The 23,175-nt window shown below is 34.4% G+C and overlaps 1 protein-coding gene across 2 annotated transcripts in view; it reads right to left on the minus strand.

Annotated features, from left to right (window-relative positions):
- The window catches only part of APP (amyloid beta precursor protein), a 181,390-nt gene extending 158,455 nt beyond the window's left edge, over positions 1–22,935 (minus strand). Inside the window, exon 1 of one of the 2 annotated variants that reach the window (XM_051984840.1) lies at positions 22,677–22,935. In XM_051984840.1, coding sequence (XP_051840800.1) covers positions 22,677–22,733 — 57 coding nt within the window. In that variant the 5' untranslated portion in view covers positions 22,734–22,935. The remainder of the gene's footprint in view (positions 1–22,676) is intronic. The other variant, XM_051984841.1, reaches the window with a different exon arrangement.
- Positions 22,936–23,175: the final 240 nt, after the last annotated feature.

Consider the following 23,175-nt stretch of genomic DNA (forward strand, 5'->3'; position numbering starts at 1 on the left):
TCCTGGCAACACTGTGCCTATGGGTCAATGCTTCTTTTGTTGGACTATGTTAGAACAAGGGAAGTGCCAGAGTAAAGTCAAGGACTAGTGACGAGAGGAAAGTGATCTCTGTAGTCTCAGAAAGAATGGAGGAGCCTCCAGGAGAATGAGTATGGAAGGTGAATAAAAAGGCAGAAAAGTGGGGAAATGGAAGGGCTTTGGAAATGGGAGGGATTTCATTGATGAAATGCTTCTATGAGTAATGGGAAATAAGAATCTTATACTAGATAAGGCCTGAGAGATTTGATTATCCTTTCACTAAATAAATCTCCTTTCATTAATTCTTAGAAGGACTACAGATATCTTATTTCATTTCAATTCTAAACTTGTAGCACCAGAGCAGCTTGAATCAGACTTAGTTCTCAATGGATTGTGTTAAGTTTAAAAATGATTGCTCTATCTCTTTAAAAACCATTATGGCTACCTTTGTTTTTGTATTTTCCAATATATACTCTTTCCTCTTCCCTCTCCCAGAGAACTAAATTTTATAATAAAGAATTAAAAAACAGAAAAAATTCAACAAAGCTAATTACACAAACTATAACATTCCTTCCAGTGGTACAGAGTTTGGTCCTAATATAAAATCTCAACAAGAAACCAACAAAACTATTAGAACCAGAATATGACAAACAGCTAATGGCAAAGTATCAGAGAAAAACAGCTTGGACACAAGTTCAACTAGAATATCTGGAATAAATGAAGGAAAAGATGTTTTTTCATGAAATCTGTATACTGACCACTTAAAGGTTGAAAAATGAAAAAAATATCAATTTAATAAATGACATACAAAATCTTACATACAAAACAGACTATGTAAAAATCAGAATGGACTAAACAGAAGCTAATGACAAGAAGAAATATTTTAAAAAGTCAAAAGAAAAATGTTAGAAAATTTGAGATATTTTACAACAAAAATAACAGGCCTAGAAGGTAAGTAAAAACAATCTGTCAAAAGTGTCTATACAAAGGTAAAATGGTTTTTAAAAAATATTCTAATTAGGAATTTACCTTTAGATCAACGATATTACCAAGTATATCAGAGCTGAGTTAAATAAAACAGGGCCAACAATGGATTGGTTAGGATTTGATTATTTATTCTTGATAAAATTGGTTTATGGTATACCCAAAGGCATCAGGAAACATAATTACATGAGATAAAGTTTTAGTAATTTAAAATAAAACAGGAAAGTGAGGGAAGAAGGAATATAGTAGTGGCAAAAAAGGAAGAAGTTACTCATATAATTAGGGTATAAACATAAAAAACTATACAAAAAAAGTTAAAGTTGGCAGCCACTTGAAGTTTATTTTCATTGGAAGTGATTAAAGGAGAGTATACATAGAGAATTGAGGGTGGAAATAGTCAATTTAACAAGGAAAGTGGGATTATAAGTGAGTGGAAAAGAATAAGAGGGAGTATGAATTTAAGAAATGCTTAGTCATAAGCAAATTCTAAGTGTGAAGGATAAATTATGAAAAAAAAAGGATTTAAAAGAGAAAAAAAGAGAATAGGAGAGGAATACATATACTATATTATACCTCTATTGAATAAACTCCAGTAGCTCCCTATTAGAATCAAATATAAAGTTCTCTGTTTGGATTCAAAACCTTTCAACAATCAATACATCAACATTTATTACCTATCTACTACATGTCAGGCACTGTGTTAAGTGTGCTGGATATACAAAGAGAGTTATAAGATAATTCCTACCATCAAGGAATTTAAAATCTAACGGGGCACACAACTTGGAATCTACAAAATGAGCTATATACAGGCTAAATAAGAAATAATTAAAAGGAAGACTCTGACATTAAGGGAGATTGGGGGAGAATTATTGTAGAAAACAGGATCTTAGTTGGGATGTAAAAGAAGTCAGGGAGGCCAGTAATTGGAGTTGAGGAAGCAGAGAGTCCTAAGTAGGGAAGCCAGAGAAAATGCTCAGAGTAGAGAACTGGAGTGTCTTATTAATGGAACAGTCAGAAGTCCAGTGTGTATGGCAAGGGAGACTGGAAAGATAGAAAGAGATTGTTAAAAAGGGTTCTGAATAACAAACAGCATGTTATGCTTGCTTCTGGAGATAATAGGAATAGGATGATAATTCACTGGAGTTTACTGAATAGGGGAGTGACATAATTAGAATTGTGTTTTAGGAAAATCATGAGTGGCTGAGTGTTAAATGGAATGGAGAGGGGCTTAAAGCAGGCAGACTCACCATCAGGCTATTGCACTAATCCAGGAGGGAAGTGATAAGGGCTTATAAGGATAGTATAAGAAAGATCCTGCAAAGATGAAATCAGTAGGTCTTGCCAATAGCTTGGACATGGAAAGGTAAGAGTGAGAAATTCAGGATATCCACAAGGCCTGAGAAATTGGGAGGGCAGTGTTGCCTTCTTCGGGACTTCTACGTAATAAGAAAAAGATAATTGAGTTTTCTTTTGAAAAAAGTTTAGTTTTAGCTGTTAACTGGACATGCAAATCAAGATGTCTGAAAGGCAGTTGGAGATTAGAGATTCAAGATTGGAGGTCAGTGGAGAGATTGGGCCAGACAAAGTAGATTTGAGAATCATCAGCATACAGACACTAATTAAATGCTAGGGAGCTGATAAGATCTTCAAGTGAAGTAGTATATTGGGAGAATAAAAGAGAATCCAGGATGGAAGGGCAAGAACTGGAAGACATCTAACAAAGGAGAGAGAGAAAGAATGGTCAGATTGAAGAACCAGAAGACCTAGGGAGAGATGAATATCAAGGAAAAGGATCAGCAGAGTGAACAGCTTGAGGGCTCAAGACAATCAGGAGGAAAGGCCCTTTCATTAGGTAACTCAGACTGATAAAGTCTAAAATGATAAGATCAGAAGTCAGATAGTAAGGGGTTACAAAGAGAGTGAGTGGGGAGCAAATGCAGGCACTCCCTATTGTAGATGGCTTTTTCAAAGAGTTTAGTTACAAGCAAAAGAAATTCTGGATGATAGTTAGCCAGGACAAGTGAGGGCTTTTCCAAGCTAAGGCAGGGGTCCTCAAACTTTTTAAATAGGGGGCCAGTTCACTATTCCTCAGCTTGTTGGAGGGCCAGACTATAGTAAAAACAAAAATTTTGTTTTGTGGGCCTTTAAATAAAGAAACTTCATAGCCTGGGTGAGGGGAATAATGGTCCTCAGCTGCCGCATCTGGCCCGCGGCCCTAGTTTGAGGACCCCTGAAAGAGGATTCCTAGGCAGTAGGAAATGAACCAGTGAAGAAGCAGAGACTGAAAATAAGTGAAGGAGTAAGGATGGCAGAAGTGAAAGTGGCAATCTATTGGAAACAATGGGATGGGATCACTGGGACAAGCCTTGGAAAAGACTAAGGTTATTTAATTTCATCATGGAAGACAAAAGTCAAGGAAGGCACTTGAGTGATTGGGAAGGGGATAAAGGGAATTTTCATAGCACTGTCCCCTTCCTACCTATCCAAGGCTCCTTTTATCTTATATTCCTCCATGTATTCCTTTATCTGATGATACTGACTGGTCTCCTTGCTGTTCTTGAAGTAGACATTCCACCTTCTGGCTCGACATTTTCCCTGGTCATTCATACATAGAATGCTTTTCTTTTTCATCTCTGACTCCCAGTTTTCCTAACGTCCCAGTTAATTCCACTTCCTTCTGGAAGCTACTCCTTAATTCTAGTAATTTTCCCTATGGTAGAGATTTCTAATTTAGGCTTTGTTTGTCCCCCTTTAGATTACGAGCTCCTCAAGGGCAGGGACTGTCTTTCTTACCTTTGTAACCTCAGTGCTTAGCACAATGTCTGGCCAAAGGTTTGTTTGTTTTTTCCCTGACCAGTTATACAATAGAAGAGTAAATTGAGAAAGAAGGCCCTTCCTGGATGATTTTAGGAATAACATCTCATAGAAAAGAGGATTCATCTAAGTACTGAAACATCCCTCTTGTCTTTTTATGAACAATGCTTCTTTCCACTTCATGGGGAAGGCAGAAGACAGATTTTCACATATGACTAGTGTGTGAATTTCTTTTATTTGATTACATTTATTAAAAGATGGCTTTTGGATAGAGGAGAAGTTTTAAGGAAAATGTTGTCTAATGAGAGTGATGCAAAAAAAAAATTTTTAAGTGAAATATTTAATATCTATCAAGTATAGCAGAAAGAAGTTTGTAAAGGAACACAGATAAGAAACAGTTTTATTACTATCTTTTTTAATATATACTTTTGTTGAGATTGATAGATTTTATTTATATAAGGATCATGTGGTTTTTTATTGCCTTTTTACTTCTCTTCTTCCAAATTGTTTTTCATCTTCTTTCTCTGACACTAAAAACACTTGCCACCGTGAATGCAATTTTTTTTCTCCTTTGCTAATTATTTCTGTTGTACAGGCACAGCATCTTTTATTTTCCTCTAATTGCTTTTTAATGTTTTTTTATTTCCCTTTTGTACCATTCTGGAATTTTTATTTCATATTCTTTTTCAATTAGACAAAGTTTTGTGTTTATCAGTATTATTTCAATTTCTTTTGTCTTACATTAATTTGGAAACATTAAATTTTTTTTATATTTTAATTCACTTTTTAAAAATAATTTTGGTGTCACCTTTTGTTGATTTATTTGCTTATGATCAAAGTGCTTAATTAAATTTTCTTCTTTTGAAATCTTTGATGGGTTTAACATTGCCTCATTAGAAGGAGTGTAGATTAAGAGAAAGTTTAGTTATGCATAAAACAAACACATTTATATATTTTTAAAAAGAATGCATAAAAATATCACTGGCTTTTTTTTGAAGCAGTAAAGAATGGGAATAAGTAATTTACAGAGATTGGGAAATGACTGAATTAAGTACATAAATGTGATGGAATTGTACTATAAGAATTAATAAAGGAATTTTTAAAATAAAAGCTTCAAGCACAAACAAATATATCAACCTAAGAAGTTATTCAATAAAAGAAAAGACCGTCACCAAGACATTTAAACAACTGCAATCCTCTCAGAGTAAAGATTTTTTAAAAAATAATTTGAAATAAACAAGGACATGTTTTTTTCCATCCCACTTCTCCTCCCCAAAAGAATTACAGTAAGGTTTCCAACTATTCTAGTTTAACTACTGTTTCCACTAAGTCATTTATCTTTTCCTTTAATTAAGATACTACTTTTTAAGCTTTTCTTTGAACTACATCACCTCATTAAAATTAAGATACTACTTTTTAAGCTCTTCTTTGAAGTACATCACCTCATTAAAATTAAAAAATATATTTATATTTAAATGTAAGAAATTTATATTTGCTTATTCTCAAGATTTCTTGCTAATGTTTGCCTTTGTTTCTTCTGACTCTTATCTGTGTATTTCAACATTTCTACATAGCTCTAGTCTTTTAGTCAGAAATATTAGGAGGGCTATTTGATTCAAACTACATTTTTTCCTTTGTGGGATGATACTTAGTTTTGCTGATTAAGTTACTCTTGATTATAAGCCAATATCTTTTGTCTTCTAAAATATTATATTCCAAAGTCTCCATTCCTTAACTGCTGCAGTTGCTGGTAAATCACATGTGATGCTAATTGTGGTTACTTGGTATTTGAATTCTTCCTTTTTTTGGTGGTTTGTGGTATTTTTTTTTTTTAAACATGGAAAGTGGATTTCAGATATAAACTTCCAGGGAGATTTCATTTTAGGTTTTCTTTCAGTTTTTACTTTGCCCTCTATTTCTAAATGATCTATGCAATTTAAAATGTTTTAAAATGTCTAAACTTCCTTTATGTTCATGGCATTTAAATAGTCCAATGACTCTTAAAGGACATGTTAATCTATTTTCCATGTCAGTTATTTTTTTTTTCCCAGAGAAATGGTTACTCAGAATGAGGGTCTAGAGTAAACGGAAAAGAAAGATAGATAATGAAGAGACTTGAGAGAAATTTTATTTGAAAGCGAATACAATAAATAAAATTTTAAAAACTAAAGGAGTAGCTGAAAGATAAAAGAGGCAGAGGGAATCTATTTGATTAACAGAAAAGGATAAAAGAGAGAAGACCTTTACAAGACAAAATCAGGAGAGAAGTAATAAACAAAATCTTAAATAGGAAGACAAAGAAGGTAACAAAAGAGAAGAAGGGATTACAGGTGAGAAGAGAAGCTGCAAAAGTGGGGCCATTTTTTTTTTTTTAAAGATGAAAGTAAAATAATGGAAGAAGTATTTTGCTATATTTACAAGTTAAAAACAATTCTAACTTTATAAGAGTTTAGAGAGAGATGGAGGAAAACAAAAACCCAATTCTTGTAATGAAGAAAAAATGGATTAACATGACAGACTGAATAAGAAAAAATTTTATAACCTACAGTTTATAAGAAATACATTTAAAAACAATGACATACACAAATTAAAACTGAAGGGATAGGAAAAAAAAATTGTTTCCATTAAGCGATTCCAAAAATGTAGGAATTGCCATAATGCTAACAGACAAAACAATACAAACATTCAAAGAATTCAAAGAATAAAAAGAGAAAAGCAAGGAAACTATATTATGCCAAAAGGAATCATAGATAGCAAACTTACACAGTTCAAATGCCTTGGCATCCAAATTCATAAAGGAAACATTATCTCACTTCAAAAAGACATAAATAGAAACAAAATAATGATATCCCTCTGTTTCCCTTTCAATATATCACTGTTAATAGAAGACAAGTCTAATAGAAAGATAAATAAAAAGGAAACTGACTGAAGCTGACCAAATTCCTGTAGAAATCAGTTTAAAAAATTTATTTTGCCTTCTAAATGGGACAACAAAAATAAATAAATACATACACATATACACTCATACACTCACACATACACACACATATCCTCTACATTTCACATGAAACTTTTCTAAAAATTTATCATATACTAGGAAAGAGATATAAAGGCAGAAAACATACTTAATATCTCCTTTATAGACTTTAATGAATTAAGAATAGAAACTGGTTCAGAGACAGTAAATGAAAGCTACAGAGCCAAATGTAGACTTAATAAAACTTAAAGTCATGAGGATGTCAAAAAATGAATCAGAAAAACAATAACTATGGAAAAAAATGATAATGAAACAACATACAAAAATTTCTGGAATGCAATCAAAGTAATCTTCAGAGAGAAAAAAGTCACATCTTTACAACCATAAATTTACAACATAGGAAAGGAAAGAATTAATGAACTGAATATGCATTTTTAAAAGTTGAAAAATAAATAAATCTAAAGTAAACAAAAATTAGGAGCTATAAATAAATTGGAAAAAAGAAATAAACATAATCAATAGCTGGTTTTTTGAAATGATGAATGAAACTGATAAACCCTTAGCGAATCTGACTTCACAGATGAAGGCAAAAAAAAAAAACAACAACAACAAAAAAACCCCAAATATAATAACAAATGAGCAAGGTGAAAGCACAGCAAAACTATAAGAAATAAAAAGAATAATCAGGACATATATGCACAGTTAAACGCTAACAGAACTGAAGACAGAAAAGAAAAAATATAAAACATCCAAACTTTCAGAAGACTAGGTAAAGATCTTAAATACACCAATCTCAAAAAAAATTTTTTTTGTGAAAAACAGATTTAACTAATTTAAAATTGATTTGCAATTCAAAACTGTAATGTAAAACTGATTTAACTGTACCAAGAGAGGACAAAAAAAATCTTAAATTGAACGTTTAACCTATAATTGGATTGCTTGCTGTCTATGGGAGAGGGTAAGAAGGGAGAAAAATTTAGAACACAAAGTTTTGCAAAGGTGAATGTTGAAAACTATCTCTGCCTGTATTTGGAAAAATAAAAATTAAAAAAATCTTCTTGTCCTCATTCATTCATAGAAGAATTCTAACAAAATTTGAAAGAAAGGAAAAAGCTAGGCAGCCCATGGGTAGAGCACCAGACCTAAAGTCAGGAGGACCTGAGTTCAAATCTAACCTCAGACACTTAACACTTCCTAGCTCTGTGATCCTGGGCAAGTTACTTAGCCCCAGTTGCCTCAGGGGAAAAAAAAATGAAAGTACAAGTAGTACTTATACTTCAGAAATTACTCTCAAATATTGAGAAAGAAAACTCTACCAGAATCCTTTGGTAAGACAAATAATAGGCCTAATACCTAAACCGGGGAAAGATAAAACATGGAAAGAAAACTAGAGGCCAATATTATGATCATTGTCTTAATTTTAAATAAAATTGTCTTTAAAAGATTATAGCAACTTATCCCAAAAAGTCATTCATTATGATCAAGAAGAATTTATATGCGGGATATAAGGATGTTTCAACATTAGGAAAACAATCAATAAAATTAACCATAATAAAAAAATCAAGGCATCAAAAACCAGAAAAAGTCTCTGACAAAATATAAAACTCTTTTATGCTAAAAATTTAGCCATGACATTGTTCTTTAGTTGTAGTCATATACAACTCTTTATGACCCTATGGATACCAAAGACATCTATCCTCCACTCTCTCTCAAAGTCTGTCAAAGATCATGTTCATCCTTTCCAGGATGGTCTCTCTCTATCCATTAACTACTTCTAATGGACTGTCTGATTTACTTTAAGTATAGACTGAGTTACTTTCCTTACTGTCCAAAGGACTCTGAAAGATCTTCTCCAGCACTAGAATTCAGAAGCATAGATTCTGTGGCACTCAGCTTTCCTGTGCAACTGCCAGAGCAGATATGGCTATTGGAAAAACCAATAGCTTTAACTATATATAACTTGGTCAACAAGGTGAAATCTCTGCTTAAAAAAAATTTTAGTATGCTGTCCAGATTTGCCATAGTTTTCCCTCCAACAAGCATCTTTTAATTTCACAGCTATATTCACCATCTGCTGTGATCTTTGAACCCAAGAATATAAAGTCTGACACTGGTTCCATGTCTTCTCTATTTGCCAGGAAGTGATGAGACCAGCTACCAAGATCTTGGGGCTTTTTTATGTCAAGTTTCAAGACAGTTTTTATACGTCTTCTTTTACCCTCATCAAAGAGACTTCTTAATTCCTCTTCACTTTCTGCCTTTTAAAAATGTAAGGAGCATCTATCTAAAATCAAAAATATGTATATGCAATGGGGATACACTAGAATGTTTTCCTAATAAATATGAGTGAAGAAAAAAATGTTCATTTTCCCCAATATTATTTTATATAGTTCTGGAAATGCTAGTAAGAGCAATAGGACAAGAGAAAGGAAGCAAAGGAATGCAGGCAAAGAGGAGAGAAAACTCCTGTCTGCTGACAATATGATAGTTTATTTGGAAAACCCCAGGAAATGAGCAAAGATACTGCAACAACAGATTCGGTAAAGATGGTGGCTACAAACTAAATCCTCAAAAATCAATAGTAGCTCTATATAATAATAACAAAACGCAAAAATCAATAAGAGAAATAGAAGTTCCATTCCAAACAGCCACAAAATGAATTAAGTATCTGGGAAGCTGGTACCAAAGTACATCATAGACATAAGTCTATGTAAATTTATGTAAATAGATTCAATTACAAAATACTCCTTAAAGAAATAAAGAACCAACTATAAAGCTAAACAATATTCAGTATTGGCTAGTTTATGCCAATATAATAAAAATGCTAATACTATTAAAGTATGTTCCTATTTTTAATACCATATTTAGGAGATATTTTACTCAGTTTGATAAAATAAGATGTAATTGTAAAAACAAAAGATATTCTAGGAAATGATGAAAAGGAGGGACAAAAGGGAAATAGTACTTCCAGACTTAAAAACTATATTCTAAAAAAGCAATTATCAAATTCACCTGGTATTGGTAACAAAATAAAGAAACAGATCAATGGGATGGACTAGACAAGGGAGATTAAGAAACCAAAGAATTCAATAACCCAGTGTTCGATAGAGTGAGAAACATAAGTTACCCAGGAAAAAACTTCCTATTCGGAAGAAAAATTGCTGGAAAAACTAGAAAACAGCCTCATAGAAATTAGGATTAAACCAACATCTTAAAACAACAACACTCCATAATGCATTCTAAATGGACACATGAGCTTAATATTAAAGATTATAACATAAAAGAATATAAAAGAAAAAACAGCATGCTTCTTATAGCTAGAGATAGGAGATATGAACAATAAATAATCAATAAATATATATAAGATCTAATAGTCATTCTCTAATAGATAGTAGATATGAACAAATAATTCCCAAAAGAAAGACTCCAAAGAATTCACAGCCACATTGGAAAAAATGATCCTTAGAACTAAGAGAAATTCAAATCAAACATCCCTAAACTTTCACCTCATGTCCTGCTTGGCAAAAATGACTAAAAAATGGCAACAGTCAAAGTTTGAAGAGTTGTAAAGATAGACACACTGATACATTATTGAGTGAGCTTTGAAATGGCATAATTATTTTGGAAAGCAATTTGAAACCATGCAAAAATAGTGAGTAAACTGTCCATATCATTTTGAAGGAGAGACTTCATTACTGGACTTATACTCGAAGGAAATCATCAATAAGAACAAAGTCTTATCAACAAATATTGTTAGGGCCATATTTTGTAATAGGTAAGAATTAGAACCAAAGTAGAAGCTCATCAGTTGGGATTAGCTAAACCAAGTGTGATATATGAATATAATAGAATACACTACCATGCTATGTAATGAATACAGAGAAGCATGTAAAGATTTTTTAAAATGAAGCAGAATGAAGTAAGCAGAGCCAAGAAAACAATATACAGAGTAACTTCAAAAATGGAAATGGAAATAACATCCCAAAATCAAAAGTAAATCTAACAAAATTATAAGCAGGACTCAAAATGGATAAGCACTTTCAACACACCCTTTCATGGAAGTGGGAAATACACAAGTATTATACATTGTACATTTTTGGACTCTTTCACTGCATTGATAAATTTTGTTAGCTTTTTCCCCCCTCCAAAAAAAAAAAAAAAAAGGTTGTCTGGGAGGCAAAATGATACACTGAAACTATAGTAAAATCAAAAAATCAAAAATGTTAATAAAAACTTCTCCTATTGTATCTAGGATATACTGCAACATATCTAACATATATATAACATCTTGGGGAGGGGGTGGAGGGAGAGAGGGGAAAAAATCGAAACATAAGCAAGTGCAAGGGATAATGTTGTAAAAAATTACCCTGGCATGGATTCTGTCAATATAAAGTTATTATTAAATAAAATAAAATTAAAATTAAAAAAAAAAAAACCACTTCTCCCTTGAGCCTTCACCAAAATGACTTTGTACTATATTTTTAATATATTTAAACATTTATGTGATATCTTCTCTGATGGAATTTAAGATCTTTGAGGTTAAAACCAAATTAGAGTCTCATACATATAGTATAGTATTTTGTGTATAGTAGGCATTATGAATGGGGGGGAAAAGTCTTATCTGTTTACAAATATTCACAATTGCATTTGTAAAAACTAAAACTAAAAGTAAAAACTACCCACACACTCAACAGTTCAGGAATGGCTAAACAAACTGAAAAGTATTATGGAATATTATTTCACTGTAAGAAGTGACATAGAAAGAATTCAAATGACACTATAGGATAGGAAGCAGAGCAGAGGAAGCAGAATTTGAGCATTCACCTTTACTCTACTTAGGCACAGAATTCCCTTTATGTATTATGTCCCTCAATTTGCACTAAAAAATTAGGTTTACTCAGAAAAGCTATCCTCAAGATAACCTCCAGAAATGTGCTCCTAGAACTTAATTGACAAGCTTCCTTCAATGTGTTCACATTTAATAGCCTGGTGATACAATAAGTCAAAAGCATTTAATGAAATAGTATACCGTGAATAGTAGTAAGAAACCATAACTTCCACAAACTTGTGAACTTTCAATATATACTGCATCAGCAAGAGTGAACAAATATTGGATACTCAGAGGGAATTCGGATGGCCAAGGCAACTCCTTCATCTAGAACTCTAGGGCCCTAATGTCCTTTCCCTTCTCGAGTCATCCTCACATTGTACATTCTCATCTTGACTTGACAATTCAATTCAGCAACTAGACCTCCATCTATTAGTCTACTCTTCACTGCATTTCACTGCATGAGCTACTTTACTACAAGATGTCACTACCAATAGTAGATGGGAGAAAGAGAGTTATGGAGCAAAAAAAAATTTGTACCCCAGCAGATGTACAATGGGAAAGGCAAAAAGTGATTTTCCCCAAGAGCTGAGTTCTTCTGAAATGCCAGAAACTCCATGGCCAAAAATTACTAATTTCTTCTACATGGTCTAGCTTGCTTTTTAAAGTCTGTGGAGTATGGCTGACAAACCAACCAGTCAAAGGCTAACCATCTTACTGTTTTGTGGGGCTCCTTTACACCTCCTCAAGGAAAAAAGAAATGCAAATCATTCTTTATACTTCTATAAGCTGTTAATAGGTCACAATTTCTGACCTTTTAAATAAGTTACTTAAGATGTAAGCTACTCAAAAGTTTTACATTCTTCACAGATATGATCATTCATTGTCACTTTTGCCTGGAAGATTCAGTTGATCAGGGTTCCCATCAATCTATCACATGTAGAGTACAAGATTCAGAAAATTATTTAAAAAAAAAAAAAAAAAGGAAAAAAGAAGGAAAGTAAAAAGCTCACTGATGCTATCTGATTATGATTAACATGGATTTTTTAAAAAAGTCAACTAAACAAGGAAATGTATAATTTCATTTATATCTTGATTCTTGTTTGCATATAAGATTTTGTTTTTATTAATAATAAAAATAACTGACTTTAATATGGTGCTTTAAAGTTTACAAAACACTTAAAAAATTTTACCAATTTGTGTGTAAGTGATATGGAAAAGTGTTTTCCTCAAATCTCTTCAAACCAAAGACCTCAGAAAAAGAAATCATGTACCAAAATATAAATAAAATATTTAGTGACTAAAAAGCAGAATCCACAACATATTAAGACAACAAATCCTAAGAAATAACAAAGACTTCAATATTTGAAATTCCCATGCAGCCTTCCAAATCTCAAACCATGCTGAGTATGAGGCATGCAGTACAACCTGGCATACCCTAGCAGTGACTAAAGCTTTACTTTTCTTCCTTCACTCCATAGAAGAGTTACTGATTTTGTTCATTCATGCAAAGAAAACAGAAACTCCCAGGAATATTGTAACCAAATTCCAGTATATTATAGCCATAGGAAATGGAAAACAAACTATGATATAGGAAAAATATTCAGAACTAATTAGAAAGGAAGAAACTTTTTTGTTTAATAATAGCTTTTTATTTTTCAAAATACATGCAAAATATATTCAACTCTTACAAAATCTTGTGTTTTCAATTTTTCTCCCTCCTCCCCTGCACAGCACATAATCCAATATAGGTTAAACATGTGCAGTTCTTCTAAACATATTTCCACATTTATCATGCTACACAAGAAAATCAGATCAAAAGGGGAAAAAAACACAAGAAAGAAAAAAACAATCAAGCAAATAACAATAAAGATGAAAAGACTATATTGTGATCCACATTCAGTTCCCACAGTCTTCTCTCTGAATGCAGATGGCTCTCTCCATCACAAGACCATCAGAACTGGCCTGAATCATTTCACTGTTGAAAAGAACCATGCCCATCAGAATTGATCATCATATAGTATTGTGGTTGCCATGTATAATGATCTCCTGGTTCTACTTATTTCACTTAGCATCAGTTAATGTAAATCTCTCAGGCCTCTGAAATCATCCTGCTGATCATTTCTAATAGAACAATAATATTCCATAACATTCAAGAAAAGATTTTCTATCAAATATCTCAGATAATGTCTAAGATATTTAAGGAGTTTATACATATATGTAAAATAAAAGCCTTACCCCTCCAAAATATTAATAATGTAAAATTATTCAGCCATTCTCCAACTGATGGGCATCCACTCACTTTCCACTTTCTTGTCACTTATCTTGTCACTATCAAAAAAACTGCTACAAACATTTTTGCACATGTGGGTCCCTTTCCCTCTTTTAAGATGTTGTCACTACTGGATCAAAGAGATAACAGTCTGATAGCCCTTTGGGCATAATTCCAAATTGCTCTCCAGAATGGTTGGATCAGTTCATTCTACCAAAAATATATCAGTGTCCCAGTTTTCCCACATCCCCTCCAATATTTGTCATTATTTTTTCCTGTCATCGTAGGCAATCTGAGAGATATGTAATAGTATTTCAGAGTTGTCGTAATATGCATTTCTCTAATCAAATGTTATTTAGAACATTTTTCCATATGACTAGAAAGATTTTATCTTTGTCTGAAAATTGTTCATATTCTTTGACTAATCAATCGGGGAATGGCTTGAATTGTTCTAAGTTTAAGTCAGCTTTCTAAATATTTTAGAAATGAGGCTTTTCTCAGAAATGCTGGATGTAAAAATGTTAGGAAGGAACTTTTATGTCAATGAAAAGGAGATGAGGCATCTAGAGAACCAATTAATCAAACAAATAAAATCCAGTCAACAAGCACTTATTTAGTTCTTTATTTGTGCCAGGCACAGTACTAAACAAAACAGTTCCTGACCTCAAGAAGCTCCCAATCTAATACAGAGATAACATGCAAACAATCATGTAACATAATTTCATATGTTACATAATTTCATGAGAGTCCCAAGAAAGGCACTAGCATTAATGGACACCAGAAAAGGTTTTGGGTGGGGAAAATACTAATTGCTAGAAGGATAAAGAAAAGCTTCATTGTTTGAATTGAATTTTGGAAGAAACTAGACATTTAAAAAAAAAAAAAAAAGAGGTGAGAAGGAATAAATACATAGGAGTAGTCCTTTGGTCTATCCCAAACTATTCAGAAGAAACTATTCTATAATAGGACTTGAACAAATAGAGGATTATTATTTGGCATGTGTGTGTGTTGGGGGGGGGGGGTGGGAGGAGAGGGAAAGCAAGGCAGAGCACAAATTTAATGAAAATGATATTCAAATATATCTGTGATCTACTCAATGCATTGAATCCCCTCCAACAACTCAAACTGCAAATGATACTACCTAAAGTAATAGTAAAAATAGTAAATGTGCAATATTATGTCAAACTACCAAGCAAATATTTGAGAGGAAAAAAAAAAATTTACTTGGAAAAATCTCAAGGGAAATTAAGAGACTCACAAGCACTACCAGATTTCAAAATATACTACAAAACAGTATCGTCAAAACTATTTGGAATTGTTTAAAAAAAATAAAATGTAAATGAGTAGAATAGATAGAAAAATAAGAATCAGAAATAACTACATTTAATAGCCCACTTTTTATAACTCTGGGAGTACAAACTGCTTAGTAAAGGATTTCTCATTTTAGAAAAACTAAAAAAAAGTAATTTGGTAGAATTTATCTATACATCAACATCATATAACATTTACCATAATAAGCTCAAAACAGATGTACCATCTAAAATTCATAACAAAGTAAATTAGAAGAAAAATAAATCAGGTGCTCTTCCCACATATCAAAGTTCTTACCAAGGGAGAGAAAAGAGTACAAAAGAAGAAATAATTAGCATTATATGATATTGAAAACTTATGGCATGAACATAATCAATGTAACTAGAATTAAGAATGGAATATATTGATCATGAAAAGATTTTCTATCAAATATCTCAGATAATGGTCTAAATTATACAGGGGTCCTCAAACTTTTTAAATAGGGGGCCAGTTCACTGCCCCTCAGATTGTTGGAGGGCCAGACTACAGTAAAAACAAAAACTTTGTTTTGTGGGCCTTTAAATAAAGAAACTTCATAGCCCTGGGTGAGGGGGATAATCGTCCTCAGCTGCCCCATCTGGTCTGCAGGCCGTAGTTTGAGAACCCCTGGATAGGGAGTTTATGCATATATGTAAAATAAGAGCCTTATCCCCCAAAGTTTTAATAATGTAAAATTATCCATTTTAAATCTTATACTATATCTCAATACTTATCACAGGCACATATATGTATATGTATGTATATGTCTATGTTTATATATAACTCCAGTGTCTCAAACTAATTATTAAAATCTACATGGCTGTAGTCTCTTTATGACTCAAAATCAAATTTATGAAATTTAATATTAAAATTAATAAATTATAAAAGTAGCAAAAATCAGTAACAAAGCAATGATAGACTCTATTTAAAATGGCCATTTTAAAAAGTACAAACAGGTAGAAACAAGAAATTCAGATTCCATGGAAAAGAGAAGACAAATAGATCTAGAGAAGATTAGGTTAAGAGAATCTGCCTTAAGAATAAGTTCCAAAACCGAGTGATGGTTCTAAGTAACCAAATGAATAATAAAATGTGTCAAGTAACAAATACTAAGAGAAATTGTGAGAGAAAAAGCTACTTAAATTATATCAAAATATTTTGCAAATATTTGTCATGATCAAAACATTTACAGCTATAATAAAAAAGAATCATACTTTAAAAATTTATTTTTTTTAAACTGTTGTTTATGAGTGTGGTACACAACAGAATTTTCACTCGTTTACTTGCATTTTATTTTGCTTTTCTTTTTTCTTGCGCAGCACGATAATTATATAAATATGTATACATATATTAGATTTAACATATATTTCTATCATGTTAAACATATATTGGACTACTTGCCATCTAGGGAAAGGGGTGGTGGAAGGGGGGGAATTGGAACACAGGGTTTCGCAAGTTTGCTAATTTTTACAGCTATTTATATATATACAAATAGCTAAATAAATTAAAACATAGCTAATTTGCTAATGTTGAAGAATTGTCCACTGTTTTAAAAAATAAAAAGCTTTAATTAAAAAAAAATTATTGTTTAAAAGCAGTTTTTAAATAAGATAATATAACTATCCTTTCTAAGAAAAATCAACATTAATGAATTAAATGTCTCTATTCTAGGTCATCACACAATCCAGAAAGGACAGACACTACATTATTTATTCTTTATTTTGTGCCTCTAGAGGCAGAATAGCATAGTAGATGGAGATTTGGCTCTGAATGATAATAGTAAATAAATAATGATAGTTAGCATTCACCAAGGAGGCACTTTAAGGTTAGAAAAGCACTGACAAACATTATCTCAGGTTAGGGTTACAATTCTGATAGATAGGTGCTATATACACTGTGCCGTCTAGAAGTCAGAAAGACCTAGGCCTAAATTGTGCCTCTGCCATATCCCAGATCTGTGAGCCTGGGCAAATTATTTAATCTCAGTGCCCTGGGGAAAATGTGACTCTTAAATCATAGAGAAGGTGGAGACCTGCACTTGGACAGGGAGTTCCTCACTCAAAGCTGCCTCCACCAACAAAATCACAAAGTTCAGTTCCTATATAAAACCCAATCACATAAAAATGCCATGAGTTTGTGGTAATAGTTTAAAAAAAACCAACAAAGGAAACCTGAAAGTCTGGTACTATTATCTAGATGAACTGTATTTAAAGTCTCATTCATCCTAATTTAATGTATCTTCACATTCTTCAGGAATAAAAACGTTTCCATCTCCCCAGCAGGCAGACAGACTTAAAAGTAGAAGTAGAAGGAATTTGCAAAGAGCCATTACAGCCGGTTAAGTACCAGTCTCAGGATTTAAAGCCACATTATTTGGTATCAAATAATAATTCTATTTCCAATCCAACATGTTACCTCTCAAAAAAGTTCAAACTTTTCATTCTAAGTGCTTTAATATTCTTTTATCTAAATAAAAATTTTAAATATTGCTTTTCTTTTAAAAATTTAATCAAGTTTTGACCATTATCAAATGAAAAGGTTTTTTCCCAAATCTCCTCCTCTTCAAGGCTGAAAAAGAATTTCTCAATTCCCATAATCTAGCATGAGAATATTTATTACCTTTGGAGAATGTGGTACATGATTTTCCCTGGAAAAAAATAACTTTAGGCATAAGACTTAAATAATCAGATTCCCAAGTTGTGAAAATATTCTTTGGAGTAAATCAATGTTATCAATTAAAAATATCTTAAACTAACTGTGCTTCTAACCAACTCTGAGACATTTTGCATTCCCACATCTGAGAAAGAAGACATGACTCCTGAATGACGGAAAGAATGAGATGAGATGGTGGTACCTGTATAAAGAATCAAAGTGGCTAGAGTTTCTTCAAGGAAAAAGACATGTAAATTCATAAACACTTTGGGAGAGACTCATAGAAAAACTGTAGACATGAAGAAGAAGCCATGTCCTTGATTTCAGCTGGCCTCCTTATGAGACTAAAATGGGCTTTTAATTTGGATGAAACTAGGCCCTCTCGCTTGGTTTGAGAGATTTAATTCTGATTGAAGCCAAAGAACTCATTTACTGATATGTTTTCTGGTATATTACAATCTGTATGATTTATCTGATTTCTGTTTGCTTAAATAAATGGATTTACTCACTATTCATTTGTGTACTGGATTTTTGTGTAAGCATTTTGTGGAAAAAAGCTAAACTGGCAAATTAGTGGACATAAAAGCTACCTTCCTCTCCTTTTATTGCAACTACTGCTTCCTCCTATATTTTTATATCTATATTCATTAAACTTGAGTGACATAGTTTGAGAATCTAATGAAAAGTGCAAATAAAGCATAAGAATCATCTCCAAATATTTTAAAGTAGGAAGGAACTCAGAATATCTATCTAATCTAACCTCCTTATATTTATAGAAGATGAGACTGAAGACTAAAAAGGTAAAAGACCTTGATGAAGGACACAAGCTAAGTTGTGGACCCCATTGAATTGTAAATTCTTGTATGTCTTAGTTTTGATTTTAGTAGATACCTAAGACATATTGGATGAACACAGGTCATGCATTACAATTCAGTTTGTATAACTCCTAACACTTAATGCTGCTTATTATAAATCCATTCAGAAGATTAATTCAATTCAGTTGTTATCTATTTCAAAGCCAACAGATATAATAGGATCACAGTTGAAGACATTTCAATTTAAAATTGTATTGGTTTTACCCTGATGGTTATGTGATAGAATTAGTGTTTCTCAGAGTTTCTTCTGTTCTAATCCCACTCACAGCCTGTCCACATCACCCCTCCTGCATCACCTCCTCTGCAGCCTGACCCATGGGTTTGATTAGTTTTTTTCTGAAAAGGGAGAAAATATGGGACTCTACGGGGCAGATGAAGAGGAATAGTAATATCTCTGACTGTATGGATACAGTTTCTAGGTACTTCAAGGCATCAAATGACCCACCCACCTGGGATCAGGGCCATTCAGACTCCACAAATGTCTGACTCTAAGTCCAGCACTCCACTGTCCAAATCCACTGAGCCATCTAGCCACACTTTGAATTTGTACAACTTATATTTCAGGAGACATGGGCCATCCTGATTCAAGCTGCTCCTATTATTAACTTCTGAATGACCTAAATAACAGTGCCACATTTTGTGTCCATACCACTCCTGAACTAATCTGGTACTTAGCACAGTGCTTGGCCCATAATAGTCCTTTAATAAATTCAAAGTAATTTCAAGAGGGATAATACACTATAACTAGGAGAGGAGAGAGGGGAAGTTGAGCAAGAAAGGTCTCTTAGGTAATAGCAGCAGTAGTAGTAGCAGTATCTCCAGACAAGGAGATGAGAAAGGAAGACATTCTAGACAAAATCACAGAAATGGCTATGCACATGAAGAATGGCTAGCAGGCTAGACTGGGACAGAGTATATACACAGAGTAATATACAATTAAAAAGATAGATTAGAGTTACATTATAGCAAATTTAAATGTCAGGAAAAGATCTTGTATTTTATACTAGAAACAAATGAAGCCATTGAAGGTTTCTGAAAAAGGGGAGTACAAATCTGATCAAATCTGTTTCAGAAATATTGATTGATTGACAGTTTGCAGACAATGGACTGAAGAAGGAAGAGACTGGAGTCAGGGAGAATACTTAGTAGATTATTATAATAGTATAGGTAAAAGTTGATCAAGGCCCAAACTAGGGTAGCTATGGTGTGACGGGAGAGAAGGCATAAACGTGAGAGTGGATGCAGAGTCTTAACAATTCTCAATAAAATTTGGAAACTCATTAGATAGGGAAGCAGAGGGAAAGAGAAGAGTACTCCAAGATTGCTTATCTGATTAAAAGTATGGTTATGCCATGGGAAAGTTTGGATGAGTGATGTGTTTAAGGGGATGAGTTCCATTTTGGACATCTTGAGTTTAAGATACCTATAGTACATGTTCAACTGTAAGCTGGTAATACAAAACTGGCTTTCAGGAAAGACATTAGGGCTGAATACAGATTTATTTGTCATCTACACAAAGATGACACATGGGAGTTAACTGGCTAATCAAGGAGTATTAATGCAAAAAGGAGAACATAATAGAGCATTAAGAAACACCTACATTTAAGGAGTAGGAGACACATATGTGCACTGGTTAATTTGCAGATAATTCCTCAATCCTTAATACAATTAGAATTGAAAACATCAAAATTAACCTAAGAGAATTTCAATTCTAACTTTCCAGGTCCATTCTCTGGATGAAGTGTAGCTGAGCAATCAAATGGTTAAAAAGGCTAGCAAAAAGAACAGAAATAGAAGCAAAGGCCTTATGCTGTAGAATCAAGCTGTCCCCGTTTAAAAACCTAAAGACTATGAAGAAAAAGAAAATAATCAAGATTTAGGAGGATAGCTTTCACATAAGTTCCAAATAAAAGCTTCAAAATATAGAAGGTAATAATTTTCATTCCCAAGAGCTTCTTAAATCAACAGGAGAAATCTCATCATGGAAAAACTGAGATAATTCTATAAATACATGTAGACTTTATTGTTTCAAAAGCCTCTTTTTCCTATGAATTAAAAAAAAAAATCAAACCTGGGTAGATGTAAGTTATCTTTTCATAAAACTACTCTCTTTAACTAGAATTGGAATGATTTTTAACTCTGGAAGGTAAAACCCAGAAAGTTCTGTGACCTTTGCAAAACTAGCAAGTTTAAAAAAAAATTATGATGCTATATTATCCTATTTATTCTCCTTGGAATTGCAAAAAAAAAAAAAAGGCACCCCAAAACAGTTATTTAGATTTTTTTGTCTTGTTTTAATTATTATAATGGGGGAAGGGAGGTTATAATGAGGGTGGAGGCAAGAGACAAATTGCCAAGTATGGAACTGGAACCCAACTGATGGTCACTTACCCCCACAGGCAATATGAACACACTTACATAGGATTTAAGGCTTTCAAACAAAAAGAAAAATTACTTCTGTTTTTGGTATAAGAAATTAAATTAATACTTGGAAATTAGTGTAAGGGAAGAAAATTTGTTAAACACCTAGTGATGGTCGAATTTCACCAGGATGCTGCGTTCATCATAGCTCTTCTTTGCTGCACTGCAGAGACGCCATCTTCATCTTAATCTTCACTCAATGCAGCCCTTTCATCTGCATCTTAAAAAACAAGGTTGAAGAGGAAATCCTCTCCAAATACTGCTCGAGGGTCAACCAGGAGTCCCCGGCACACCCAGAGCTAAAGGCTGATCTTTACCCAGCAAGCCTCTCCTTTCATATACCAGTAGTAAACATCCCATTTATAGCCTCCCCTAGCCATTCCTCTTCCTGCTTTTATACACCCTGCTTCTCCTAGTATTTAATCTTAAGGACACACCAAATCATCCAAAAAGTCATCGGGAGCAGGAGGATAAGACACAGGAGAAGTCACTCCACAGAGCTTCTCCAAGTCTCCCCAGCCATGTCCCCTAAGCGGACACGCAGAAAGCAGGAAGGCAGAAGCTGCAAAGCAGGAAAGCCGCAGCTCTCTGCCCACAGCATTCCGGACAAATGGAGAAGCCGAGGGAGGGAAGGGCGGCTGGGTTTCAGCTTTTGTTTCAGGAAACGCTTTCCTGGAGGGAAGGGACGGGAAAACAGCAATATGTCGGGGCTCTGGAAAGGTGTGGTGAAGGGGAAAGGGTGGGGGTGGGGGGGAATTCTCCATCAATTTGCATAAGAGATGGAGGAGAAAAATTGGAAAATTGGCAGTTACCCTCCGAGGGTTTGTTAGCTATTGGCAACGGATACCTACTATTCCCTCCCCCATCCCCCTGCACCGAGGCGACAAGAGAGCAGAAAGAAGAGGGGAGAATTTGTAAAGATGGTGGTGGAAATGAAAGAAGGTAAAAGAACGAAATCCCTGAGGCACAGAGTTGTGTCCTACTCTTGCCTCGTGAATTTTACCGACACTGCCCTTCCCCAGGACACAAGGGAAATCAGCAGTGCTCTGAAAAAGCAGGGTCGGTGCCTACTGTATCTTCAGTTTCCTGTCTGAGTTATTGTCCCTTTCTCTGGGCAATCGTTTCGGAGGCTCAGGGTCGCCTTCTCGCTTTTTCGATGCACAGACCTTGCTTAACCGCCCATGAAGGAGTTGGGCTGGGTTGCAGCCTTCCCGAATGTGTCACACTCTAACTTAAAAGAGGCCGTCATTTTTAGAGTCAGGTGGGAGGAGGAGAGGAAGGAAAAACATCAGCCAGGGAGGGTAGGAAGCTTGTGGTCTACATGGGAAGAGGAAAGACACCTGCCCACTGCGGGTGGTTATGGCAAACTCCCCCCGCCCATAAACTGCAGGCGCCGGAGTGAGTAAGAGACAAAGACTGAGCAAAAAGACGGTTCCCAGGAAGCGAAAAATCCTGCACGGTTTTCTCTTTCCACACCTCCCCTGGCCCCTAGGCCCGTGCACCTACCTCCAGGGCTCCAACAGTCCAGGAGAACAGCACCAACGGCACCAAAGGAGGCAGCATCCCGATCCTGCAGTAAGAGATGGAGACTGGCTGCTCTGGGGTTCCTGGCGGCCACTGCAGCTGCAGCTGCGCTATTCCTCTTCCTCTCCCTCCTCCTCCTCTTCCTCCACTGCCGCTATTGCCGCCGCCGCCTCCGCTTCCTTCTAGCTTCCCTGCCTTGTCTGGCTTACTGCTGCTCAGGAAACTGAGCAGAAGCAGCTGCTCCAGCCAGGCTCTGGGAGAGAAGTCACCTGATTCCGGCAATCCAGAACGCCGTGGATGCTAAGGTGACGTCGAGAGACCCCTAGCGGAGCCGCGAGGTAACCGTGCCGGCCTTAGGAAGAGCTCTCAGATGGGAGTTCTGGGACGCAGCCTTTGCTTCCACCCCTCCCCAAGCCATCAGAAGCACACCTGAGCCCCACAGGTGGGTGCAGAAAGAAGGCCGGGTGCTCGGTATTCCAGG

This window comes from Antechinus flavipes, chromosome 3 (genome assembly GCF_016432865.1).
Source record: "Antechinus flavipes isolate AdamAnt ecotype Samford, QLD, Australia chromosome 3, AdamAnt_v2, whole genome shotgun sequence".
Lineage (NCBI taxonomy): Eukaryota > Metazoa > Chordata > Mammalia > Dasyuromorphia > Dasyuridae > Antechinus > Antechinus flavipes.